Source organism: Polistes canadensis, unplaced genomic scaffold, assembly GCF_001313835.1.
Source record: "Polistes canadensis isolate GaletaPanama2010 unplaced genomic scaffold, ASM131383v1 scaffold_164, whole genome shotgun sequence".
Taxonomy (NCBI): domain Eukaryota; kingdom Metazoa; phylum Arthropoda; class Insecta; order Hymenoptera; family Vespidae; genus Polistes; species Polistes canadensis.
In genome coordinates, this window is record NW_014569711.1 from 322,711 (window position 1) to 344,025 (window position 21,315).

The 21,315-nt window shown below is 36.0% G+C and overlaps 1 protein-coding gene across 17 annotated transcripts in view; it reads left to right on the forward strand.

Annotated features, from left to right (window-relative positions):
- Positions 1–21,052, forward strand: part of LOC106789093 (probable Ras GTPase-activating protein) — a 135,924-nt gene extending 114,872 nt beyond the window's left edge. For 7 of the 17 annotated variants that reach the window (XM_014752955.1, XM_014752953.1, XM_014752956.1 and 4 more), the window contains 9 exons: positions 9,188–9,282; positions 12,815–13,098; positions 13,195–13,481; positions 13,578–13,910; positions 14,252–14,656; positions 14,752–14,918; positions 15,009–16,706; positions 16,881–17,005; positions 19,281–20,462. In XM_014752955.1, coding sequence (XP_014608441.1) covers positions 9,188–9,282; positions 12,815–13,098; positions 13,195–13,481; positions 13,578–13,910; positions 14,252–14,656; positions 14,752–14,918; positions 15,009–16,706; positions 16,881–17,005; positions 19,281–19,551 — 3,665 coding nt within the window. In that variant the 3' untranslated portion in view covers positions 19,552–20,462. Of the gene's footprint in view, positions 1–9,187; positions 9,283–12,814; positions 13,099–13,194; positions 13,482–13,577; positions 13,911–14,251; positions 14,657–14,751; positions 14,919–15,008; positions 16,707–16,880; positions 17,006–17,230; positions 17,565–17,900; positions 17,936–19,280 lie in introns of those variants that run through there. The other 10 variants (XM_014752947.1, XM_014752948.1, XM_014752949.1 and 7 more) reach the window with 4 other exon arrangements.
- Positions 21,053–21,315: the final 263 nt, after the last annotated feature.

Here is a 21,315-nt window from a genome sequence, read left to right on the forward strand (position 1 = left end):
TGACTTTATATTTTATTTTATTTTATAATTAGTATTATATTGTATTAAAAATGTTTATTACAATAATAATAATAATAGTATATTTGGTGAGAGAAAAAAGGATAGAAGATAATATTGGAACCGAGATTAAGTTGCAAATCTTTCATCCAGCTGACTTCCCTTTCTACCGTAAGAACACTCTCACCGACTACGGAGAACGAGTTTTCGCTTATCTTACAGCTAAGAACCTACCTATACTAACCTTTTATATATTATATATATATATGTTCTCTGGTTCATTGCACACACACACACACACTCTTATAAATTTTTACTCCACGTGTCTTCTGCTTCTCTCTTTCTCTCTGCGATCCCACGCTCCTTGCATAACGTGCTCAACCCAGCATAGCTTCTGTAGTATATAAACACACACATATACACATACACATTATTTACGTATGTGTTTTCCAATCTATTTAGTTCTATTACAGTAAATGTCCAGAATTTTGTTCTATTTTCAGTAATTGTGTTTCCTCGGAATAATCTAATCTGTTAAACTAATATATAAGACAAATGAATTTATCAGAAAAATTTCATTTTGTGTGTATAATTATATTATAAACGAACAAATATATTCTAGTTTCTAATATATATATACAGGGTGACCCATATATATATATACTTGAAAAATCGTGACTAGACTTATGTGGGACATCCTGCATATATATTAATTTGTCCAAAAGTTTTTATTTAAAATCCAATTAAAAATTGAATATATCAAAAGAAGCGCAATAAACAAATCTTCCGAGTCAAAGAGGTTAATAATAAAATTGAGGTATCTCAGGAATGAATATGGTTTATGTTAAGAGAAATGTAAATTTATCGTAGAGGAGTGAAGTCCAACGTTCACGCCTACGCCCTATCGACGGCCCTTCAATACCAGCTACGTTTGTTCTCTCTTTACAATGTAGTCCCGTCTCTTATTCATTCTTATTGCCAACATGAAAAACGATCTTTCTATAGCATACATACATACATATATGCATGCACACGTACGTACACGTGGTGGTATAAAAACACGTCGAAAATTGAAATACGAGCACGAAAGTTCTACCTCCCCCTTTCATTTTCTTCTTCTTCTTTTCCTTTTTCCCTATTTACACGTGTATAGGATACGTATCATATAGTAAAACATAACAGAATGAATTGACGTTTACGATGAAATAGGCGATGACAACAATGAACGAACAAAATGGTTATAGAGAGAAAGAGAAAGAGAGAGAGAGAGAGAAATACTATGCTTGGACTTTCGACGACACCGTTTGATCATTTTCACCATAGTTCAAATCTGTTTTGTCACCAAGCTATAAATAATTTTATCCTGAACAATAATAATAGGATGTACGAACAGCTGAAACGCCCTTAACGCATTGACCACCACGTGGAGGGGGAAGGGCCACCCGTGACCGATGTTACTATACGATTTTATGTGTAATTTTATGTTGAAATTGTGGTCACTATGTTGTTTAGCAGCCAACCTATTCTATCGAATTCAATTCTAAATCTATAAATGATCTGTTAATCAGTTAAACGTACGGTTAATTAATTTTCTTAATAGAAAACGTGGAAAAAAAAAATAAAAGATGTAAAAAATTAATGAAACATAGATTAGAAAGTGGAGAATTAAATGAAATTAAAAAGAAAAAAAGAATATATATATATATATATATATAATCGCGATCCTAAAGTAAATGGGAATTTAGTCTGGTGCATCGCGAATGCATTTAGTTTTACATGAATTTAGTCTTTAGGAATACACGAGGATTCGTTTATCTGAACGAGAGAAAGAGGAGAGAGTCTCTCCTCTCGCTAAGCCAACGTTGTTGGCACCCAGCCTCGGAGGCAGAAGAAAAATCACGAGTGGGAAGGGCCGTCAAGAGATACACATATATACATATACATACGTATAGGTTCGAAGTCTGTTAGAGAGAAAGAGAGAGGAAGAGAGTGCACAAAATGAACGCTCGATGCGCTCGACGATAATGCCGAGCTTTCACGGCTGACTTCGATAATAATATCGCTTTAATGGCGATACCTTCGTCGAGTATTCGCAACAAACTTGATCTCTGCATGACTGGACCAACCATATACAGGGTGTTGTTCTATATCCGTATTAACGTATGAACTTATTGTTATTATCGATTTGTTTCACCGGCCCGTTATTAATTTGATCAAAGAAAGTGTATATATAAAAAAAAAAGAAAAAAATAACAACATAGTATATCAATTATTTCGTATTTAACATAAGTCGACCGATCACAATTTTACGAGGGTATTAAATTAAAAATTTTGGTCAATTATAATGTCGTAAATTTAAATCAAATTCTTCCTTTTTTTCTTTTACTTTTTTTTTTCTCAGCTTTCTTCGTGATCGTCGTTCTCGTATTGGTCAATTTTTAACCAATGCTATTTTTCTTTTTTCTTTTTTTTTTTTTTAACATCGCATTAGAAATCATCGTCGAGTTTAATGACGTGTGAATCTGATGAATTGCGACTGGTTAGCGAGTAGTGTTGTTTCGGTCTGGTAGAAAGCAAGTCGAGTCAATGGACGGTTGATCTTTTCATTCGTTGAACTAACGCGCCGCTCTTCGAAATAATATCCCTGTCGCATACTCTATACTGCAAAAGGGGGATTGCATACAAGAGAAAGAGAGAGAGAACAATTGATTCCTCGAGTCAAATTTTTATTTCCAATCCCCTTTCCAGCATCCTCGTTAAACGACTTTTTAATGCGCCCTGTCTGTCGTCTCGATTATAATCGTGCATCTAATTTTCTGTCAACTGTACAAAGGACAACGATCGGAGAATTGTAATACATATATTTAACAGTGAACAAGAAAAAAAAAGAAAAAAAGGAAACTTGATAAAGAAAAAAAAGATAGTAATTCGTAAAATACGACAGAAAATCAAAATAAATTGATAAAATATATTGGCCACCTTTCGTTTTATCTTTTAAATAGATTTTAATAGATGTTGTAGTATTACGTAATATAGAGATCTTATAGATTAATATTACAATATATATATATATATATATATATATATATATGTTACCGTCAAAGCCGGAAATCAGTCATTGCTAGTAATTCCTCGGCATTATTATAAATGCAAAGAGCCTTCAGACGAAGTCGGAAATTGAAAAATTCTTCCAGTTTTTCCTAAGCATCGAACATAATACTTTGATATCCTATAGAATATCAAATTACTATTTAAACACTCTTAGTATAAAAATTTGTACAAAAACTTGTCAAAGAAATATCAGAGATTGCAATGCTGTAAATTGTGCATCTTTGCAATTTCTTTGAAAAGTTTTGATAAATATTTTTTATACTAAAAGTGAATAGATTTTAATGAAACTTATATTAAATTAAAGTACACTCTTTTGTCTACGCGTAAAATACTTTGTCGAATTATAAATTGATCTGCAAAGGTCCAAAAAATGTCAGATTGATGAGCAATGACTGATTTCCTGCTATATATATATAAATAGGACGTATGTTCGGTTGATCGAGAAAAAAGGTACCAGTAGCATACGTCCCTGGTTTAGAAGATGAGAGAGTAGAAGATAAGATAGAAAGAGAAAAAGACGACGTGTACGGTCATTCAGAGGCAGAACACGCAGACTCCGCTATGCCCTGGAGGCCCTTACGCACCAGAAGATACGCACATCCTGCTACGAAGGGAAGCCACGACCAACAACCGACCCGACCCTCCTTTTATTCTTTTCTTCTCTTTTCTTTTCCACTTCTTTTTCTTCGTCTTCATCTTCTTCTTTTTCTTACATTACTTTTTTCATTTCTCCCACTCATTTCTTAGTTGGTTGGCTGGTTGGTTGCCGGTTCTCTTCCACTACCAAGTTCACTGCTTCTACCACACAGCTACTTCGTTCGTCTTCGTGTTGTTCCTTTTTTTTTTTTTTTTCTACTTTTTCATCCCTTTCTCTCTTTCCAGCATGACGTCTGCCGTTAGGTGGTGCATGCTGTCTGGTAAAGTGTGTCTGTCCCAGCCTTGTAGGAACTCATCCCGTGTGAGAAAGTTCCGTTTCTCGTTGAACGAGTATAATATAGTGCCAATGACCACCACGTTCAGAAAGACACGCCTATGATAATGTATATGTGTGTCTGGGTTGATTAATTTCAACCATATAGACTTTTTGCGTTCTACTACGACGAGAATTCTTCCCATAGTGTTGGTTACGTCCCACTGATAGATTGCTGTTAAATATTCAAATACGATAGGAGTTTAGTTACATGTTCATTAGAATCGTTCGTTAGAACATTGTCGTGGAATATATATATATATATGTATATGTGTAATCTTTTTAGAAAAGTATCATCTATCGTATTTGCTTGACGACATTATCAATTATTTATACGAATAATAATCGACAAAAGTATTTCATTAATTGTACACGTTTTAACCCTACAACTACAAACTTATTTTTTTAACCTTCAAACTACAAATTGGGGTATATATTTACCCCAAGGTTTTCTAATCCTAAAAACTGTTCTGATTAGCAATAATCAGACTTTTAAGTATATGAATTTTTTTGTTTTTTTCTTTTTTCATGCCAAAAAAAATGGTGAAGAGCAAATGAAATTTTTCTAAAATTTAATCGATAAAAAATCGATTTGAATATATTAAAGTAATGATTAACGATCAAATCTTCATTTAATTTAAATTTACCTGGGGTAGATATCTACCCCCAGTTAATAATTCTAGGGTTAAAAGGGGGAAAAAGGGATTTCTATTAATAAAAATTCTCTGTTAACGTCGTCATTTGGATGCCTAGTACGATCTCTTTCTCTTTTTAGTGGCATTGTCCTCTAAAGAACTCCCTGCTAACAATAAAGTCTAATAGAAGAGAGAAATTCCTGGCTTTGATCCAACTGCTAAAGAGAAATATAAGTGGTTAGATGGGAGGGGGAGGGGGACAATCATCTCTATTTAGCTGGATTTTTCCACATTTTTCTTTTCCTCCGATATTATCAACCCTTATCTTTTATCTATTCTCGCTAGATGATGTTCTATAAGGAGGAAAAAAAAATAAAAAAAATAGAAGAAGAGAGAAGAAGCAAAAACAAATATATATTTTCTTCCTCGTTTTACATCGAATCGGACAAAACGTTAAGAACATATTCTAAGATCTTCTCGGTTTATAACTGCGCTGACTGAGATTAGATCATGCGATGGAATGCAAGAGGTTGACCTTACAAACGGCACGATACATATATATATATATATATATATAGATATATATATTATACTGAATATTATACTTACAATTCGTTTTTCTTTGAAAACGTCGTCCGTTATCTTCCAACAACGTCCTCCGTTCTTTAAAAAAGTATTTCTCTCTCTCTCTCTCTTTCTCATTCTCCTTTGTCCGAACAAACATAAATGAAAGGATTGTGAACAATCGAAGAAACGTATTCCAGATATCAATCGGAGACCTCGTAGGGTGAATAAAAACAGCCCTTTTATTTTTTTTTTTTTTAGTGTATCAACTTCGCAAAGACTATCATCATCACGTTGTTGTTCGATACATAACTTTCATTGTAAGGGTTCAACTGAACGATGAAAAATGATTGTTGGTTTCCACGCCCTTCTAAACATCGTTCTATTATCTACTACTACTACTACTACTACTACTAGTACAAACGGATTTGATATCATACCCGGTAGAAGAGTAGGCATGCCACGTGCAAGCAACACGCCTTTGAAGTATATGCGATATATCAATAATAGTAAAACGGAAACGCACAGTCGGAATAATATAGAGGAACAGGAAAAGAAAAAAAAGATCAATTATTATTACTAATGTGTAGCTGTGTTGCAGTTGCAGAAATATTACCTACCTACTGTTTCTTACTAATACATGCATCTTTATCGTGGCTCTTCGTTTCGATAGGGAAAATAAAAAAAAAGGAAAGAAAGAAAGGGATGAAGAATGAAAGGGTTTAGCAAATGTAAAAAGAGAACCCCGACCGTGTACCGATCATTAATATATAACCGTCGAAGGTAGTTACGTATATATTCGGATCGTTAAGAGAACAAACGTCGTCGACGTTTGTTGTTGCTAGAGTTTTAGGCTAACTGAGAGGCGTGGAGGAGTGTCGTTGAATAAAGAAAGAGAGAGAGAGAGAGAGAGAGAAAGGGGTAAAGTAAAAGAAGAAAAAAAGAGAGGAAACAAAAAAAAAAAAAAGGTTCAAAATAAGCAAAAAAAAAAACTGCTCCAAAAGTAGTAGTAGTCCTCCTCCTCCTCCTCCTTCGTCTCATTTCGTTTCAATTTCAATTGATTCCTATTCCAACCGAGAACGAAACTCTCTCATTATTGTATATGTATGAGTTCTCCCCCTTTCTCTTTCTCTTTCTCTTACTCTCTCTCTTTCTTTCTCTTTCTCTGGTTTGGAACGCCACAAAGGATCGTGTTTTTCTCGCTGCAGGACTCCGAGGACGAGTCTTCGGAGTAGCAGCTGCGGCCCCCGCGATGGAATAGAAGACCGGATCCGATCCGAGTTTCGACTAGTGAGGGAGGAGGACCAGGGAGGGGGGGTGGGAGGACCAACCTATGTTCCTGATTATACTTTTCTTTGCCGTTTCAATTAAAGATGCAAGAATGAAGTTTTGCGTCCACGAGAATGATTTCTACGAAAGCGGCGCTCGACAAACATTTTTTTTTTCTTTACCGTTTTCATCCCCCCCTCGCTTCCTTTCTCTCTCCCCCCCCCCTCGCCCCACCACCACTCTCGAGTCTATCGTATTTTTTTAGGCTTATCTCGCGTTCCTTTATCGAACTTAATCATATTTCTATAATCAATTTTTGTATAAATATTTGATCATTGCGATAAATCTCACCGATAGCAAACCGGATTCTCGAAGAAAATTTCTTCTTCTGTTCTGAAGGCTTAAAACCACCATCTTATTGAATATGTGTTTGCTGGTAGTGTAGTAGGCTCGTAACGGGTGTTGTAATCCATTACCGATCGTTAAATTCAGCTGCCCGGTGGTGGTGGTGGTGGTGGTGATCGTTTGGATTCTTGGAAACTCGATTCCGTCGAGAAAAAAAAATAGGAAAAAAAATCATGTGGGAAATCTATGAGGAGAGGAGAGGAGAGGAGAGGAGAGGACAGTGAGTCTTCTTTATCCTTTCGTATCGATGGAATTCCAGGAGTCATCAGTTGTGGATTAACGTCTCAATAAAAGAGAGAGAGAGAGAGATAGAGATAGAAATAGAGATAGAGATAGAGAGAAGCGGTCTAGTCACGAGTGATTTAATCCGGCATGCAAGCAAGCAAGCAAATAAACGGATATACCGATTACGTTGCCAATGCTTTTCCTGGTATTTGAAAAATTTCGATGCACCGTTTTGTTCCACCGCGATTGAGAGGTCAAATGTATTTCAATTTCAAACCCATTTATCTATTCCTATTTTTTTAATGCACTTCACGATAAACCAATGCGTGTATTTTATTTTTAACGTTAACACTTAATGTCGTCATCATTTGAGACTTTCACTTGTATGACAGCGAATGACGCTTTAAAGTTGTCATTTAAATTATCGTTTAAATATTATGTAAAAATATCATTTTTTTTTGTCCACTCTTATTACTAGATCTTTTTCTATACGTAGATACACTAATAATAGACTTAGGGAGAATGTTTTCTCAATAATGTACTTTATCGTATCTTGTTTTTTTTTACACGTGTATTTATACTTTATTCATTATTCAGCCGATATTTATCGCATAAACTAGAATCTTAACCTCGAAATAAAATCTCTGTGTATTGTTCAATTATCGTTCTACACAAAAGGGAAATCTATCCTCAAAATATATATTCTCTTTTTTATTTATTCCAAAAATAATATTCTAATAATAAGATTTTAGGAAATTTTCGAATTGAATATTTTACTCAGCATATTTGCTTTGCTAATAAGAATCGAAACATTCTTTTCGAAACTTTCAACGATATAAAAATAGATAGATCCCGTTTAATAATTTCCTATTTGTGAATAATAAAAATTAAGTGTCATATTTTTTCTAAAAAAAAATCCTCCAAATGGAGGAAGAATTTTTTTCGAAGACATATGAAGATTCATTGTCAGATCTGGCTATAAATCTCATAAATGTGTAAGAGGCTGTAAAGTTCCCTTTCATATTAAAAAGTGTTTTCAAGCATACCATACAAAAAAAATATTAACTTTTGTAATTTGGTATTTAAAGATGATTAGTGATATAGTGTATAATTTTTAATCCTAATATTACTATTACAATATACATATACAGCAACTGAAATTTGAAAATTATTGAAAAATATTTGTATAATTGTAATAAACAATAGTACTATATAAAAGTATAATTGTGCAAACCCTCATGTTTATGTATAAACAAGTTCTATGCCTCTCTCTTCTTTAAAATTTAATACTAAAATATTACATTACATACAAAGTTATAGCAATTTTTCTAAACCTATGACGCGATTGTAACGATTGACAAGAAACAACCTCGATCCACAGTAAGCGCAACCAGCAACGTCAAAATGTTAATAACATTTTTACCTGAAACTAATGTAACCACACATATCACCTGTGTGTTCGATTTAAAATTATTTATAAAATTCTCGTTCAAATGTGTACCATGTATAAAGAAATACACATACACATAGGATATAAAATAGCGTATATGTGAGAATCGCGTGGTAAATGAGGAAGGTGGGGTGTGAGGGAGGGGGAGGGGAAGACTTTAAAGACTAGTAACTCGAGACTCTTGTACGAGCGAAGCATTTAACTGCTGACTGTAAACAAGAGAAAAAAAGAGGAGGAGGAGGAGGAGGAGGAGGAGGAGGAGGAGGAGGAGGGTGTGTACCGAGTCGACGAAGAAAAAAAGGGGGGTGGAGAAGTTTCCCCTTGGCTCCTTCTTTTCTTCCAAGGGCGTTAATTACGTCCTTCGTACTTTTACATTTATCCCTTTATCCCGTGTTCTTAACGATATTATGTATGCATTGTTGTAAGAAATTGAAATCGTTTGTAGTATTGTTTAATAGGAATTAACGTAATGGACGAACAACAACGGTATATATACGTTGGGATTAATTTATTGATTCCTTTTTATTTATTTATTTATTTTTGTTCGTTTTATTTTTTCAGATACGTCGTACGAGAAAGCTTGCCGAAGAGGAAGTGCACCGGCAACACCGGTACTCGGAGGACGGCCCTTGGACGTTACACCAAATAGAATCGTCGTAAGTGTTTCGCGTATCAGTTTTTTTTTCATAATTATTTTCTCCTATGTGAAAAATATAAAATTCGTATAAGATTTTTGACCGGGTTAATATTCGGTCGGCAAGGCAGGTATCGATTATTCCTGCGACAAAAAAAATACGCGCCAAAATTGAATTTTCGTATTTCATTGGAAGTAACTAATGATATAAGGGGGGAAAGGTTCATGAAGAATATATTGAATTGAAAATTCGTAGGGGTACCGAATCGAATTATCGTAAATCGTTGAAAGTTAAAAAGTTTGAGAAGAGTGGATTCACGTGACGATAAGTATTACGTGATAAACATATATGAAACTAGTAGTAGTAGTAGTAATAGTAATAGTAGGCGCGATCGAAAAGGGTCTCCCTTCGACTTTATCTACCTGCTGCGATTTTATCGCGTACTACTACTCGCACGTACTCGGCTTGAATGCAAAAGCAGACGACGCAATACGGAAAATATCGATCCGGTCTCTTCGTTTAAACGGCAGGTGTTCTCAAATCCCACGTGATGATAGAGTTTTCTTTTGTAAACTTTGTATGTTAAACATTAGCGCGCGCGCGCGTGCACACACAAACACGCACATATAGGAAGACACGTTAGATAATCGCGAGTCCAAGCGCAGTCCCAATAGGTTGAAATTGATTTTCCAAAGAGAAAGAGAGAGAGAGAGATTCGATGCAATAATAAATTAAAAAGAAAAACGAAAAGAAATATATTGAAAACAAAAGAATATGAGAATGTGGGAAAGAAAACGTTTGTTGGAGTATTTTGATCGGGGAAGGTAGAATTTGATGGGATGGGAATGGGGGGGGGGGTTCGCTTGAGAACCCCTCGAAGACGTTTTTGTCCTTCTTACCTACCCGGTGTTGCTGCTGCTGCTGTTGCTGATGGTGATGGCGATGGTGGTAATGGTGATGGTGCGAACGTGAACAACACGCTTTGGTGGTGGTAAAAAGAGAGGAAAAAGAAAAAGAAGAAGAAGAAGCAGAAGAAGGAGACGTAGACGAAGGGCTCTGAGACGAGAGGAGGGGGCAAGGGGTAAGCCGTTCTGCTTCACCTGAATACAGGGGCAGGCTTTTCGGTCGCAGTCCGGTACAAAGGTGCGCCCCAAGGATCCCTTGACTTCGAACTACCCGGATGAGCAACATCTGCGCCAGTCGACGAACAGATTTTGCCGCGAAATCATCTGCTCTAACCGAGATCTTACTTTCTTCTCTATTTCAAATATTCAATTTTATATATATATGATAAAAAGTTTATTCGTTCTTTGTTTACTCGTGAAGTCTTAAAGATTTCAGTTGAAAAAAGTTTGATCAAAGTAATTGCGGAAAGAAAATGTATTCGTGGACAGCCCGATGATCCTTGTAGATTGGATTTTTAATTTGCAGTAGTTATCGAATCATCTAAACGGTGATGGTGTAATACTGGTGGTGATGATGTTGTGGTTGTGGTAGTGATGGTTGTGTGGTAATACACTTTTGAATCGAACGTAATTGATTAGACCCGTCAGAAGTCTTACTTTAATTGATTGTAATTGATTACACGAGGAAGTTAGTTGTTGGATCTGAGTTGGCAGAAAGTTATACGCAAGTTTCCTTTCTATCGCGTTCAACTACTGACTCCGTTAATAGAAGATCGAGGAAAACCGGTATGGAACGTACGTAACTTAAAGAAACCTTAGACGTTTCTAGGATGATCGTTATCCAATGAAAAAGAAATACCAACCATAACGCCATCCGGATTTAAAGGGCCTACCAGTTTAAATCATCGACGTTTGGAACCCTCCCTGTCCCCCTTTTTTTTTACTACCTACTTTCAACAGGGGAAACCGTATTCGAAGAAAAGTGGATCCCTCGAGAAACGTTGATCGAAATTATTTCAAACGTTTCTTCTTCTTCTTCTTCTTCTATACCTTATAACAATTTATCTTTGCAAAAGAAAAATGATTTTTACCTTGGGAAAAAAACTTAACAAACTTTTGTCCATTTTTTTTGTCTTCCGAATTATCGATAAATTATTATTTATGTTTAACGACGTAAGACACGAAATCCCATGACGTGTTTCTTGCGATTAAAGTACTTGGCATTGATGAAAGAAAGAAAGAAAGAAAGAGAAGGGACTTATCGTTTACTAATACGCGTACACATGTGTACGATAAGGCGGGAGATTTAACTACTTTGAAAAAGAAAGAGATAGAAAGAACTGTGCTTGTACGAGAAGAACGAGCTTCGCGAACTCGCTTGACACTTGACCGATATTTCTCTCAGGATATAATAGATAGTTCGTTCGTTCGAGTTTCCTTACAAACGAAGCTTTAAATCGAACGAGAATATTTCTTTCGACGGAAGAGATTTCGCAGCGGTGTTTGTAATATTACAAAAAGTGATGAAAGAAGAAGAAGAAGAAGAAGAAGTATCTTATCGATGAAACCAGTCGATACGATTGCAACGATAACTCGTGTTTTTCTGCAACAAACGAACGGTTATGTTACCGCAAGTGGAACGTGTTTTAACGTTTAAATAAAACTTTTACTCAACGTAACAAAAAAATATTATACCATATACGAACAATTAAATAAAATAAGTGACGATGGATCAAAGTGGAGGATAAAATTTTCGTACATGGATGGATTCGTACATCGTCGAATTTTATAAAATACGATGAAATATATTCGTTACTTTATGAAAAATCAACTATTGTATTCGTGGAAGATATATACGGGTCCGAGTGTGTATTATTTAACGATTTGGGAATCTTGAACTGAACGTCGACGAGAAAACACATCTGTCGAACTTTGTTTTCTCCTATATCATCCCCAACCCCCCGTCGTCGTTCCATTCTCAAACGGAAAAGGAAAGAAATTTGATTCGCGATTCATGACGAAAATAAAAATGTGCGTGAAAGCTGTCGAGGAGAACGAGGACGACAAGGTCGTCAACACGATCATCAATTATTTCTCTGGAAGGGTAAATTCATTTCCTTGAAAGATACAGATAAGGATATTATATTCAAACGAGATTCGTAATATTATATTACTTACTAATAAAATATGTGATACTAAAAATAATAAAAATAATACAAAAAAAAAAATATAGAAAACTTAAAAATATTATAAAACTCAGATATTTTTCTATGCAAATATGTAAATGATAATCGAAAGGAATCGTGAGGAGGGGGAGAGGCTTAAAGGTGAAAAAGAGGAAAAGCGAGATTCATTTGGTATGTGTGTACGTAACTGGTCTTTTGTGCACGTGCAGAAGCCTTCGAATATCAAGCACTGCAAATACCTTTCACCCGAGCAATGTCACTAAAGATTTTCGATATCATCTCTTGGGCGCGACGATATTCCAATCGAAGATTTTCGTTTGCCGGATGAAATATATTTTCGATAAAAATTCTTATTTTCCGGGGTATCCTTTCGAGATATCTTTTTACGATTCTCCCGTGCGTAAAACGTGGAACGTTCGTTTGATTTAACTCGATTAATTAAATAATTATTTGTGTTTGCAGAATTTCTTCTCAAAGAGATCGTTCCGATCGAATCCCTTGAAAAGGACGAAGAGCGTGACGAAATTGGAAAGACAAAAACAACGGGGCGCAGGTCTACGGGGTTGTCGTTCGCACGAATCCCTTCTCTGCGGACAGGCCGTGACCTCGATGGACCTGGCTGCTGTAACGCCGCTTCACCCAAGCCTCCTTGGTAGACCTCATTGCTTCCAGGTCACACCCAGTACCGGTGCACCAAAGTATTTCAGTTGTAGAACGGCTCACGAACGGGACCAGTGGTTACACAGGTTTGTTTGTCTCTTTGTGTTTTTTTTTTCTGTCTTATCAAAAATCCAAGTAAGGCGTTTTTCTATTTGAATTTTGTCGTTTAAATAACAATATAGCTTGAGGAAATCCGTACAACCGGATGCCGAACAAACTAGAAGGACGGATAATTCACTTCAGATTTGGTTATTAGAGGCCAAAGGTGTGCCAGCTAAGAAACGTTACTTTTGTGAGGTCTGTCTCGATAGCACGCTTTATGCAAGAACTACGGCTAAACTGAAAGCCGATTTATGCTTCTGGGGCGAACACTTCGACTTTCATCATCTTCCATCTGTCAATACGATTCAAGTTAACCTTTACAGGGAAGCCGATAGGAAAAAAAAACGAGATAAAAACGTTCTAATCGGTAAGTGTCCAATATATATTCTTTCTTTCCAATAACATTCGATCGATGATATATGAAAGTTGTATTTTCGTTATTTTTTTCATTTGATTATTACAGGTTCGGTCAGCATACCAGTTCACAACGTAACGTCTCGTTATCTAACAGAAAAATGGTACCCGGTGGTAGGCGACAAGGGTCCTTTAAAGGAACCACCAGCGCTCAGGGTAAAATGTCGTTTCCAGTCGGTCGACATACTGCCGGTTCAGGTTTACCAGGAGTTCCTGGAATACTTGAAGACCGATTATGCGTCCCTCTGCGAGAAACTCGAACCGGTAATCGCCGTCAAGGCGAAGGAAGATATTGCGACTGCCTTGGTAGCCGTTATGCAACGCGAGAAAAAAGCACCGCAATTCTTAGCGGATCTCGTTATGATGGACATTCATAGAATAGGTTCGTCTTTATTTTATTTTTATGATATATATATGTGCCCCATAATTATGAAAGTGGTCTAATAGTCATATATCTTTTGTTTCAAGATATTTAAAGGATTACATTTGAAAACTAAATGAATTCTACATAATATTGAAATAACAATAAATATTTAACGGTTCATTTTTTGACAATATCATAAAAATTACATTGAATTAATTTAATTTAAGATATAATGTGGTGTAAAATAACTGATAAACTTATTTATTTTCAATTTTGAGTTAGACAACTTTTCATAATTATGGTCACATATATATATGCGTATTTTATCACATAGAAATATTTTTATAAAACATTTTCAGACGACGAGAGACTCACATTCCGGGGAAATTCTTTGGCAACAAAGGCAATGGAAGCATATTTAAAGTTAACGGGCGACAGGTATTTGCAAGAGACCCTTGGAGCGGTCGTAAGGGGTGCCGTAGAAGGTGGAGACTGCGAGGTGGATCCTCTGAAGGTCGCTTCGGTGGCCGCACTCCACAAGCAACAACAAAATCTTCGTAATGCGGTAGAACTCGCCTGGGGCAAAATATTGTCCAGTCACGCACATTTCCCATTAGAATTACGCGAATGCTTTCGAATTTTCCGCGAACGTTTGGCCGATATGTGTCGAGAGGATATAGCGGATAATTTGATATCCGCGTCTATCTTTCTGAGATTTCTTTGTCCTGCCATTCTCAGTCCGTCTCTTTTCAACATCACTCACGGTAAGTTATCTATCGTTCGTACGTTTTTTTCCTATATTTAATTTCATCTAAATGAATCCGTTTTTTTTTTCATTTGATGATTTACTTTATTATAGAATATCCGAACGAGAAAGCAGCGAGAAATTTAACTCTCGTCGCGAAAACATTACAGACCTTGGCGAACTTCACGAGATTTCAGGGAAAGGAAAATTTCATGGAGTTCATGAATGATCTATTGGAACGAGAAGCACCGTCCATGAAGAACTTTCTGCAACTCATCAGCGTTAGTAGTAGTGTTTCATCGAGATCGAATACTTTAAAAACATTTCAACAAAGTATTGAAAAATAATGTGTTATTTTTATTTTTTTACAGAGTTCATTACCAAAAGACGCACCAGCGAACAACTCGTTGGAGTTCGACGGTTACATAGATTTAGGAAAACAATTGTCTCTCCTTCATGCGTTGTTACGAGAAAGCGTTGGAGCGATGGCAACGTCCTCGCAATCGTCGCCGCCAACGAAATTGTTAGAAATTCTCGATAGGATTTCCTTGGCGTTGGATCAACCAGGACCAAGTCCTGTGCCAACTTCTCATCGTTATCAAAATTTACAAAACAATATATTCCGTTACAACGATCCAACGATCGCCAACAGCAACACGAATTTATCCGTATCGGCAACATCTACTCTGAGCAATCATAGTACTCTGAACGGTACCATCAGAGATAGCAATGAGTTGCTGCAATCCAACACGTTGGGTCATAACAGTTCGCGTAGTCCGAACGTCGTCAGAGCGGCCACTCTTCCTCGAAACGCTTATATGGCGAACAACGGGAAATTGCAATTACAAATCAATACGGACGATTATACATTAGAACCAGCGGCCTTTGTATCTCGATCTCCAACCCCCATAGTACGTCAGCATAGGCCGATTATCCAAACTCGTGCCGGTGCTGGCTACAGATTAACAGCCAGTGCCAGTCTGGCGAACGTAAATCACTGCCAGACACATCCATCCAGTCCGACTCGCTCAGAAAGTCACAGCAATCTCAAAGATTCTAATTACAATATAACTCTAACGCAAAACAATCAGCCAAGCAACATGAACAACATCGTTGCTCATCATCATCATCATCATCATCATCAACAACAGCAACAGCAGCAGCAGCAACAACAACAGCAGCAACAGCAACAACATTATAGACATAATTTAGCGAGATTGCAAAATCTCGAAATTCACGATAGGGAGGACAATTATAATCACAATAATTATAATGTATCGAGGTCGGCAAGTAGGAATCATTGTCGGAAGGAAGAAAATGTTAATCAGACTACTCAACAACAGAATTACAACAACGTGTCAAAGACTACGGTGAACGCGAACGTAGTGGTTAATCCATCGACGAATTTAACTCTATCGATAAATCATCATCAGCCAAACAACAATTACAACAACGCTAAGGGGAACAACTGTAGCACTACCACTGCCAACGGTAATCTCGACGAAATTTCGGATCTCCTCAGGTACGCCGACGACGAGGTTTCCGAATCGAAATCTCAAAAGGGATCGCAAATTTCGATCTCTCAGTTGAGCAACGTCGCATCTTCGGGTTACCAGAGCTTCGCTGCTTACAGCCAAAGCTCGAGTCCGGTCGATCTCAGCAGCAACAACGCGAACGCGCATATTCTCACTGCCGCGCCATTGGCTTTTGCCAATCCGGTTTATCACATGGACTCGAATCACGGTAGATCGGGTAGAAGAGGCAGCACCAGCTCCGAGGAGAGGGACGGTAGCGGCGGGGGCGGAGTCGAAGGGGTCAGAGGTGTCGATCTCAGTCCGTCGCCACCTCCTCAAAACAACATGAGGAATCTTCAAAGGAACGGGCAAAATCAATGGCGACAAATCAACCAAACTCACAGGAGTAATTCCGAGCAACAGCAAAACGTTTGTTGCAACAAATTGAGGAGGAGGTTGTCACTCGACTCGACTAGGGATCTTTCTGACACCAGTGAAGAGGAAAATTGCACCACCAGGAGAAGCAAATCTCGAAGTCATCGGAGCATCGATCAGGTAAGATAAAGAATTAAGTTGTCGAATTATTTCGTGTTGGAACTTTCTTCTTCGTCAATTATACTTACTCTCTATCTTTTTGTTCTGTTAACCCGTGAATAACAACAAATTACGAGAATAGGAATCTCTGTGTTTGCTCGTATTGTAACTAACACGGTCTCTTCGGTGTTCTAGTATCAGGTGGAAATCGAGAGGCTGCAGAATAGCGTTGATCGAGTAAGAGCTAGATTTGGCGGGAACGAAGATACCGATATAAACGGCATCGCACCAGACACCGAGATGAAGACCATCATCTCCAGGTACTTCACTTTCATCCCCACGAGTACTAATCCACCGAATCTATATGCCTGAGTGTGACCCTATCTCATCGCCACTTTCTCTCTCTCTCTCTTTCTCTCTCTTTCTCTTTCTCTCTTCTTTCTCTTTTCCATATCGATATCGATCGACTACCATTCCCCCCATTCTTATTTCCGATCTTCCATGTCCACGCATCTTTACCTTTCTCTTTTCATGGCTCACTGAAGAACGGAGGATCCATTCGCAAATCTAAATGTCGATCATTCTGTTTGATCAACGAAATCACATTCAACAACGGCTTTAGCAGACTCGCGATTATTATGTAAAGATTTCTAAAAGTGGTGTCTGACGCTGATAAACAGATACTCTTTAGCTTCATTCGCCACCTTTGGAAATAGAGAAAGAAAGAAAGAAAGAAAAGAAATGAAAAGAAAAGAAAAGAAAAGAAAAGAAAAGAAAAGAAAAATGAAAATAAAGTAAAAGGTGATAAAGTTCATCTTGTTGAAGCTTAGCCGGGATATATACGTAAAAAGGTACGGTTACGGAATTTTTTCAACATTTTTAGCTATTTTTTTTATTTATCTATCTATCTCTATCTATCTCTATCTCTCTCTCTATCAATCTATCTATTTACTTTGCACTCACTCTCTCTCTTTGTATCTTTCTTATGACAAACCGATATATCGTCGAGAAGAAGGATACTTTAGCGAGCGTGGTGTGGCGAACGGGGAAAATAATAATAACAAAAATAAGCAAATAAAACATTAAAAAATGAATTAAGAAGAATAAATATAATAAAATGAAAGAGAAACAAACACTGACTGTAATCGATCTGGCTAATTTATCGATATAATGTATGTTTAATTGATTGTGTGTTCCTGTGCATTCTATCCGCTGCATTTGGTATACTCTGGCTTGATCTGGATCTTGGTGTAAGAGTCAATTATATTTCTAAGCTTCTTACAATTTTCTCACGTACACACACATATATATATATATGTATGCATATAAATGTTAAAAAGAAAATATATATATATATATATATTTGTATACTACTCTCTCTCTCTCTCTCTCTCTCTCTCTCTCTCTCTCTCTCTCTCTCTCTCTCTGTTAGCATTTCTATCTATTATATCTATTTTCTCTGTTGTGTCGTCGTTGTACTTTAATTTGTACGAATTATAACACGCGAGCAAGTAATTTTGCTTGACGATCTTTCGAGTATATCGGCCGCTGGTAGAACAAAGTCAGTTTTATTACAAGGTCTTCGTTCGTTTTGCTTTAATCATCAAAATCAATGAAGAAAAAAATCTTGACATACACGAAATACTTTTCAATACCGATCACATTCACCAATTATAAACCAACATAAATTTGATATATCATCATTTTTTTTTTAAACATAACTGCATCGTACTATTTACACGCTAATCAACTACACGTGCGTGTATATATGTATGTATGTATGTATTTATGTCAGTCAGTCTGCTACCGATGCGAGAAAGAACCGTCCAGTATATCAAATTTTAATTAATTGAAACTTTTTCATTTTCACCATGGGACGTTTTTTCCTCGCTAACAACTACTCTTTAAAACCAACATGTCGCTATTTATTTGTAGGCCAAATGCAGAATACTTGGCTTCTTGATCGTAACAAAACCCCAGCAGCCATTTTTATCCATGCACCATGATCGTTAACTTTTAATTATTATTATTATTATTATTATTATTATTCTTTTCTCCCAAGTAAATGACTTTTTGTTGTCTTTGCATTTAAACACGGCTGCTTCTTTTTATCATTCTGTGTTTCATAAATATCTATTCTTATTACATTTTTATGTATATATATTATACATACGCGTATACAGGGTGAACATTTTAAAACATCAAGTATTTCTTATCAAATATTTATCATAGGCGTATTGAAAATGAATACAAAGTGTATTCGATATATATAGTCCATCCTGTATATCATAAATATATTGATGTGTCTTGTTTTCGTTCTTATTAATTGAATTAATTTTTAACAACGATGGCGAGCCCATGAAAAAAAAAATAAAAAAGAGAGAAATGATTTGAAATCATTTTTTTGTTTTTGTTTTTTTTTTTTTTTCTTTTTTTAGAAAAGGTTCGCCATCAATGAAGATGATCTTCGTTCTTATAATAGTGAGAAAAAAAAAATAAAAATGATAAAGAAAAATAATTAGTAAAAGAAAAAAGATAAATGCGTTGAATAATGATTTGGATAAAATGAATAAATGATTTTTCTTAATTTCCCAGTTTAATCTCCATGGAGGAGGAGTCACGGCGCAAGGAACAGAAACTGTCGGCCGCGTTGTCGTACAAGCAGCGCGTGATAGACGCGTTGGAACAACAGATAGCTGCTTTGGATGCGGAAAATTCAAGATTGACGTTATCGAACACGCGGCTACTTTCCGCCCTGACGGATCTTAAGCAACGTTACAACGCAAAGGCACAGCCCAACAACGAGACTACCGCATTATTGCAGAATATCGCTGATATTGGTGAATTGAAGAGTTCTTCCTGTTAAAAACGAATCTTTCAACGAGAAGAAGAAAAAAAAAGGGACGAGCAGAAGGTGTAGAGGGGAAGAAAGGAAATAAATTAAAATGCGTTTTAGCAAATTGGAAGAACGATCATCAATCATCTGCTGTTGCTGTTGCTGTTGCTGTTGCTGTTAGGGTTGCAATTGACTTCGACTGATCAATCAACCTATCGCTTAGCGCTGGCTACCTCCCAGTTTATTATTCGTATCCGAGTAATAATATTCATTATTATTATTAATTAATATATAGAAATAAAATATTATTAATAATAATATTGAGATAATATTAAATTTAGTCGAAGAAAAAAAAATTAACGACGACGACCACGAGAACGTGTTGAACGTAGTAATAATAATGACACACGATATATACAAACGTTGTATCATTTTCTCGATAGGATATCACGTACGATATCAAGAGTTTAGTCATAGATTTGCGTAATCTAAATAACGAGACTCTCTATAATCGACGTAAATTTCAAAAGAGAAATTAAATTGTTCAATGTCTTTTAAACGTACAATAAGAAAAAGCAAATGAAAAAAAGTGACAATGCTGGGATAAAAAATAAATAAATAAAAAAAAAAAGAACGTAGAGAGGCTACCTTATATATAGTATATATTAGGGCGAACGAAAAAGAAAAGTAAAGTAAAGTAATGAAAAAAAATGATGAATAATAAGGAGGACAACAAAAATATTTAACCGCGTTTAATTGCGAAACACCGATAACGTAGAAGAACGAAATTGAATTCTTTTTTCGATGTGTAAGTCAAATGTAATCGTTTCTTATTAGAAATATTTAGGAACCGTACGCGTAATAGAGATGATATATCGTTTCTTCCTTCTCGCGAATCTAAATGATATAGAAAAGAACAAAAACAACAACAACAAAATAAAGAAATGGAAAGAAGAACGAAGATTTACGCGCGTATCGATTCTCGAGCGGGACTTTGCTTCGTTCGAGCATGAACGAATTTCAAAGTCTTTCGATACGAAGAAGAGGAGGAGGAAGTTCAGCGAAAATTAGTTTGTTTGTAAACTTATTATAAACTGAGAAAAAGAACTAATTTGTAGGAACAAAAAATCGTGTGTTGTTGCAATCTTCGTCAATCTTTTTACTCATCGCGAGAATTTTCATTGCATCTTTTTTCTTTCTTCACACACACACACATACACTCACACTCTCACACTCTTTCCTTTGCTTTCTTTCTATCTGTTTCCGTCTCTGTCACTCCCTTTTCCTTCCTCTTTTACCTACACACAAGTATACATATATATATGTTATATATTAATTATTAAAAAAAAAAAATATATATATATATATATATATAAATATATAAATACCGTCGATAAGTACCTTGACGCACGTGCATCGTGATTATTAACATCGACGAACGATAAAATATCATCTCTTTGCCCGTTCGTCGTAAGCTACATTCAAAATGGAAAAATAAAAGTATTTACTAATTAAATAAAAAAAAAAAAGGGAAAAATGAAAGAAAGAAAGAAAGGACAAATCATACACAATGTAATGGCGAGAGAGCCAGCAACAACAGCAGCACCGAATCGAACTTCGGTATCCTCTCGTATACGCCCCTGAGCGCGTATATTTTTATAAGTTTTTTTTTCTTTTTTTTTTCTTTTTTTTTTTTTTTTTGTTTTCTTATCCGATGAAATCGCGACTTTTAAGAGATTTGTTAAATTCTTCTATATTTGTACCTTGTTAATTTCTTGTTTCGTTACTTTTTTC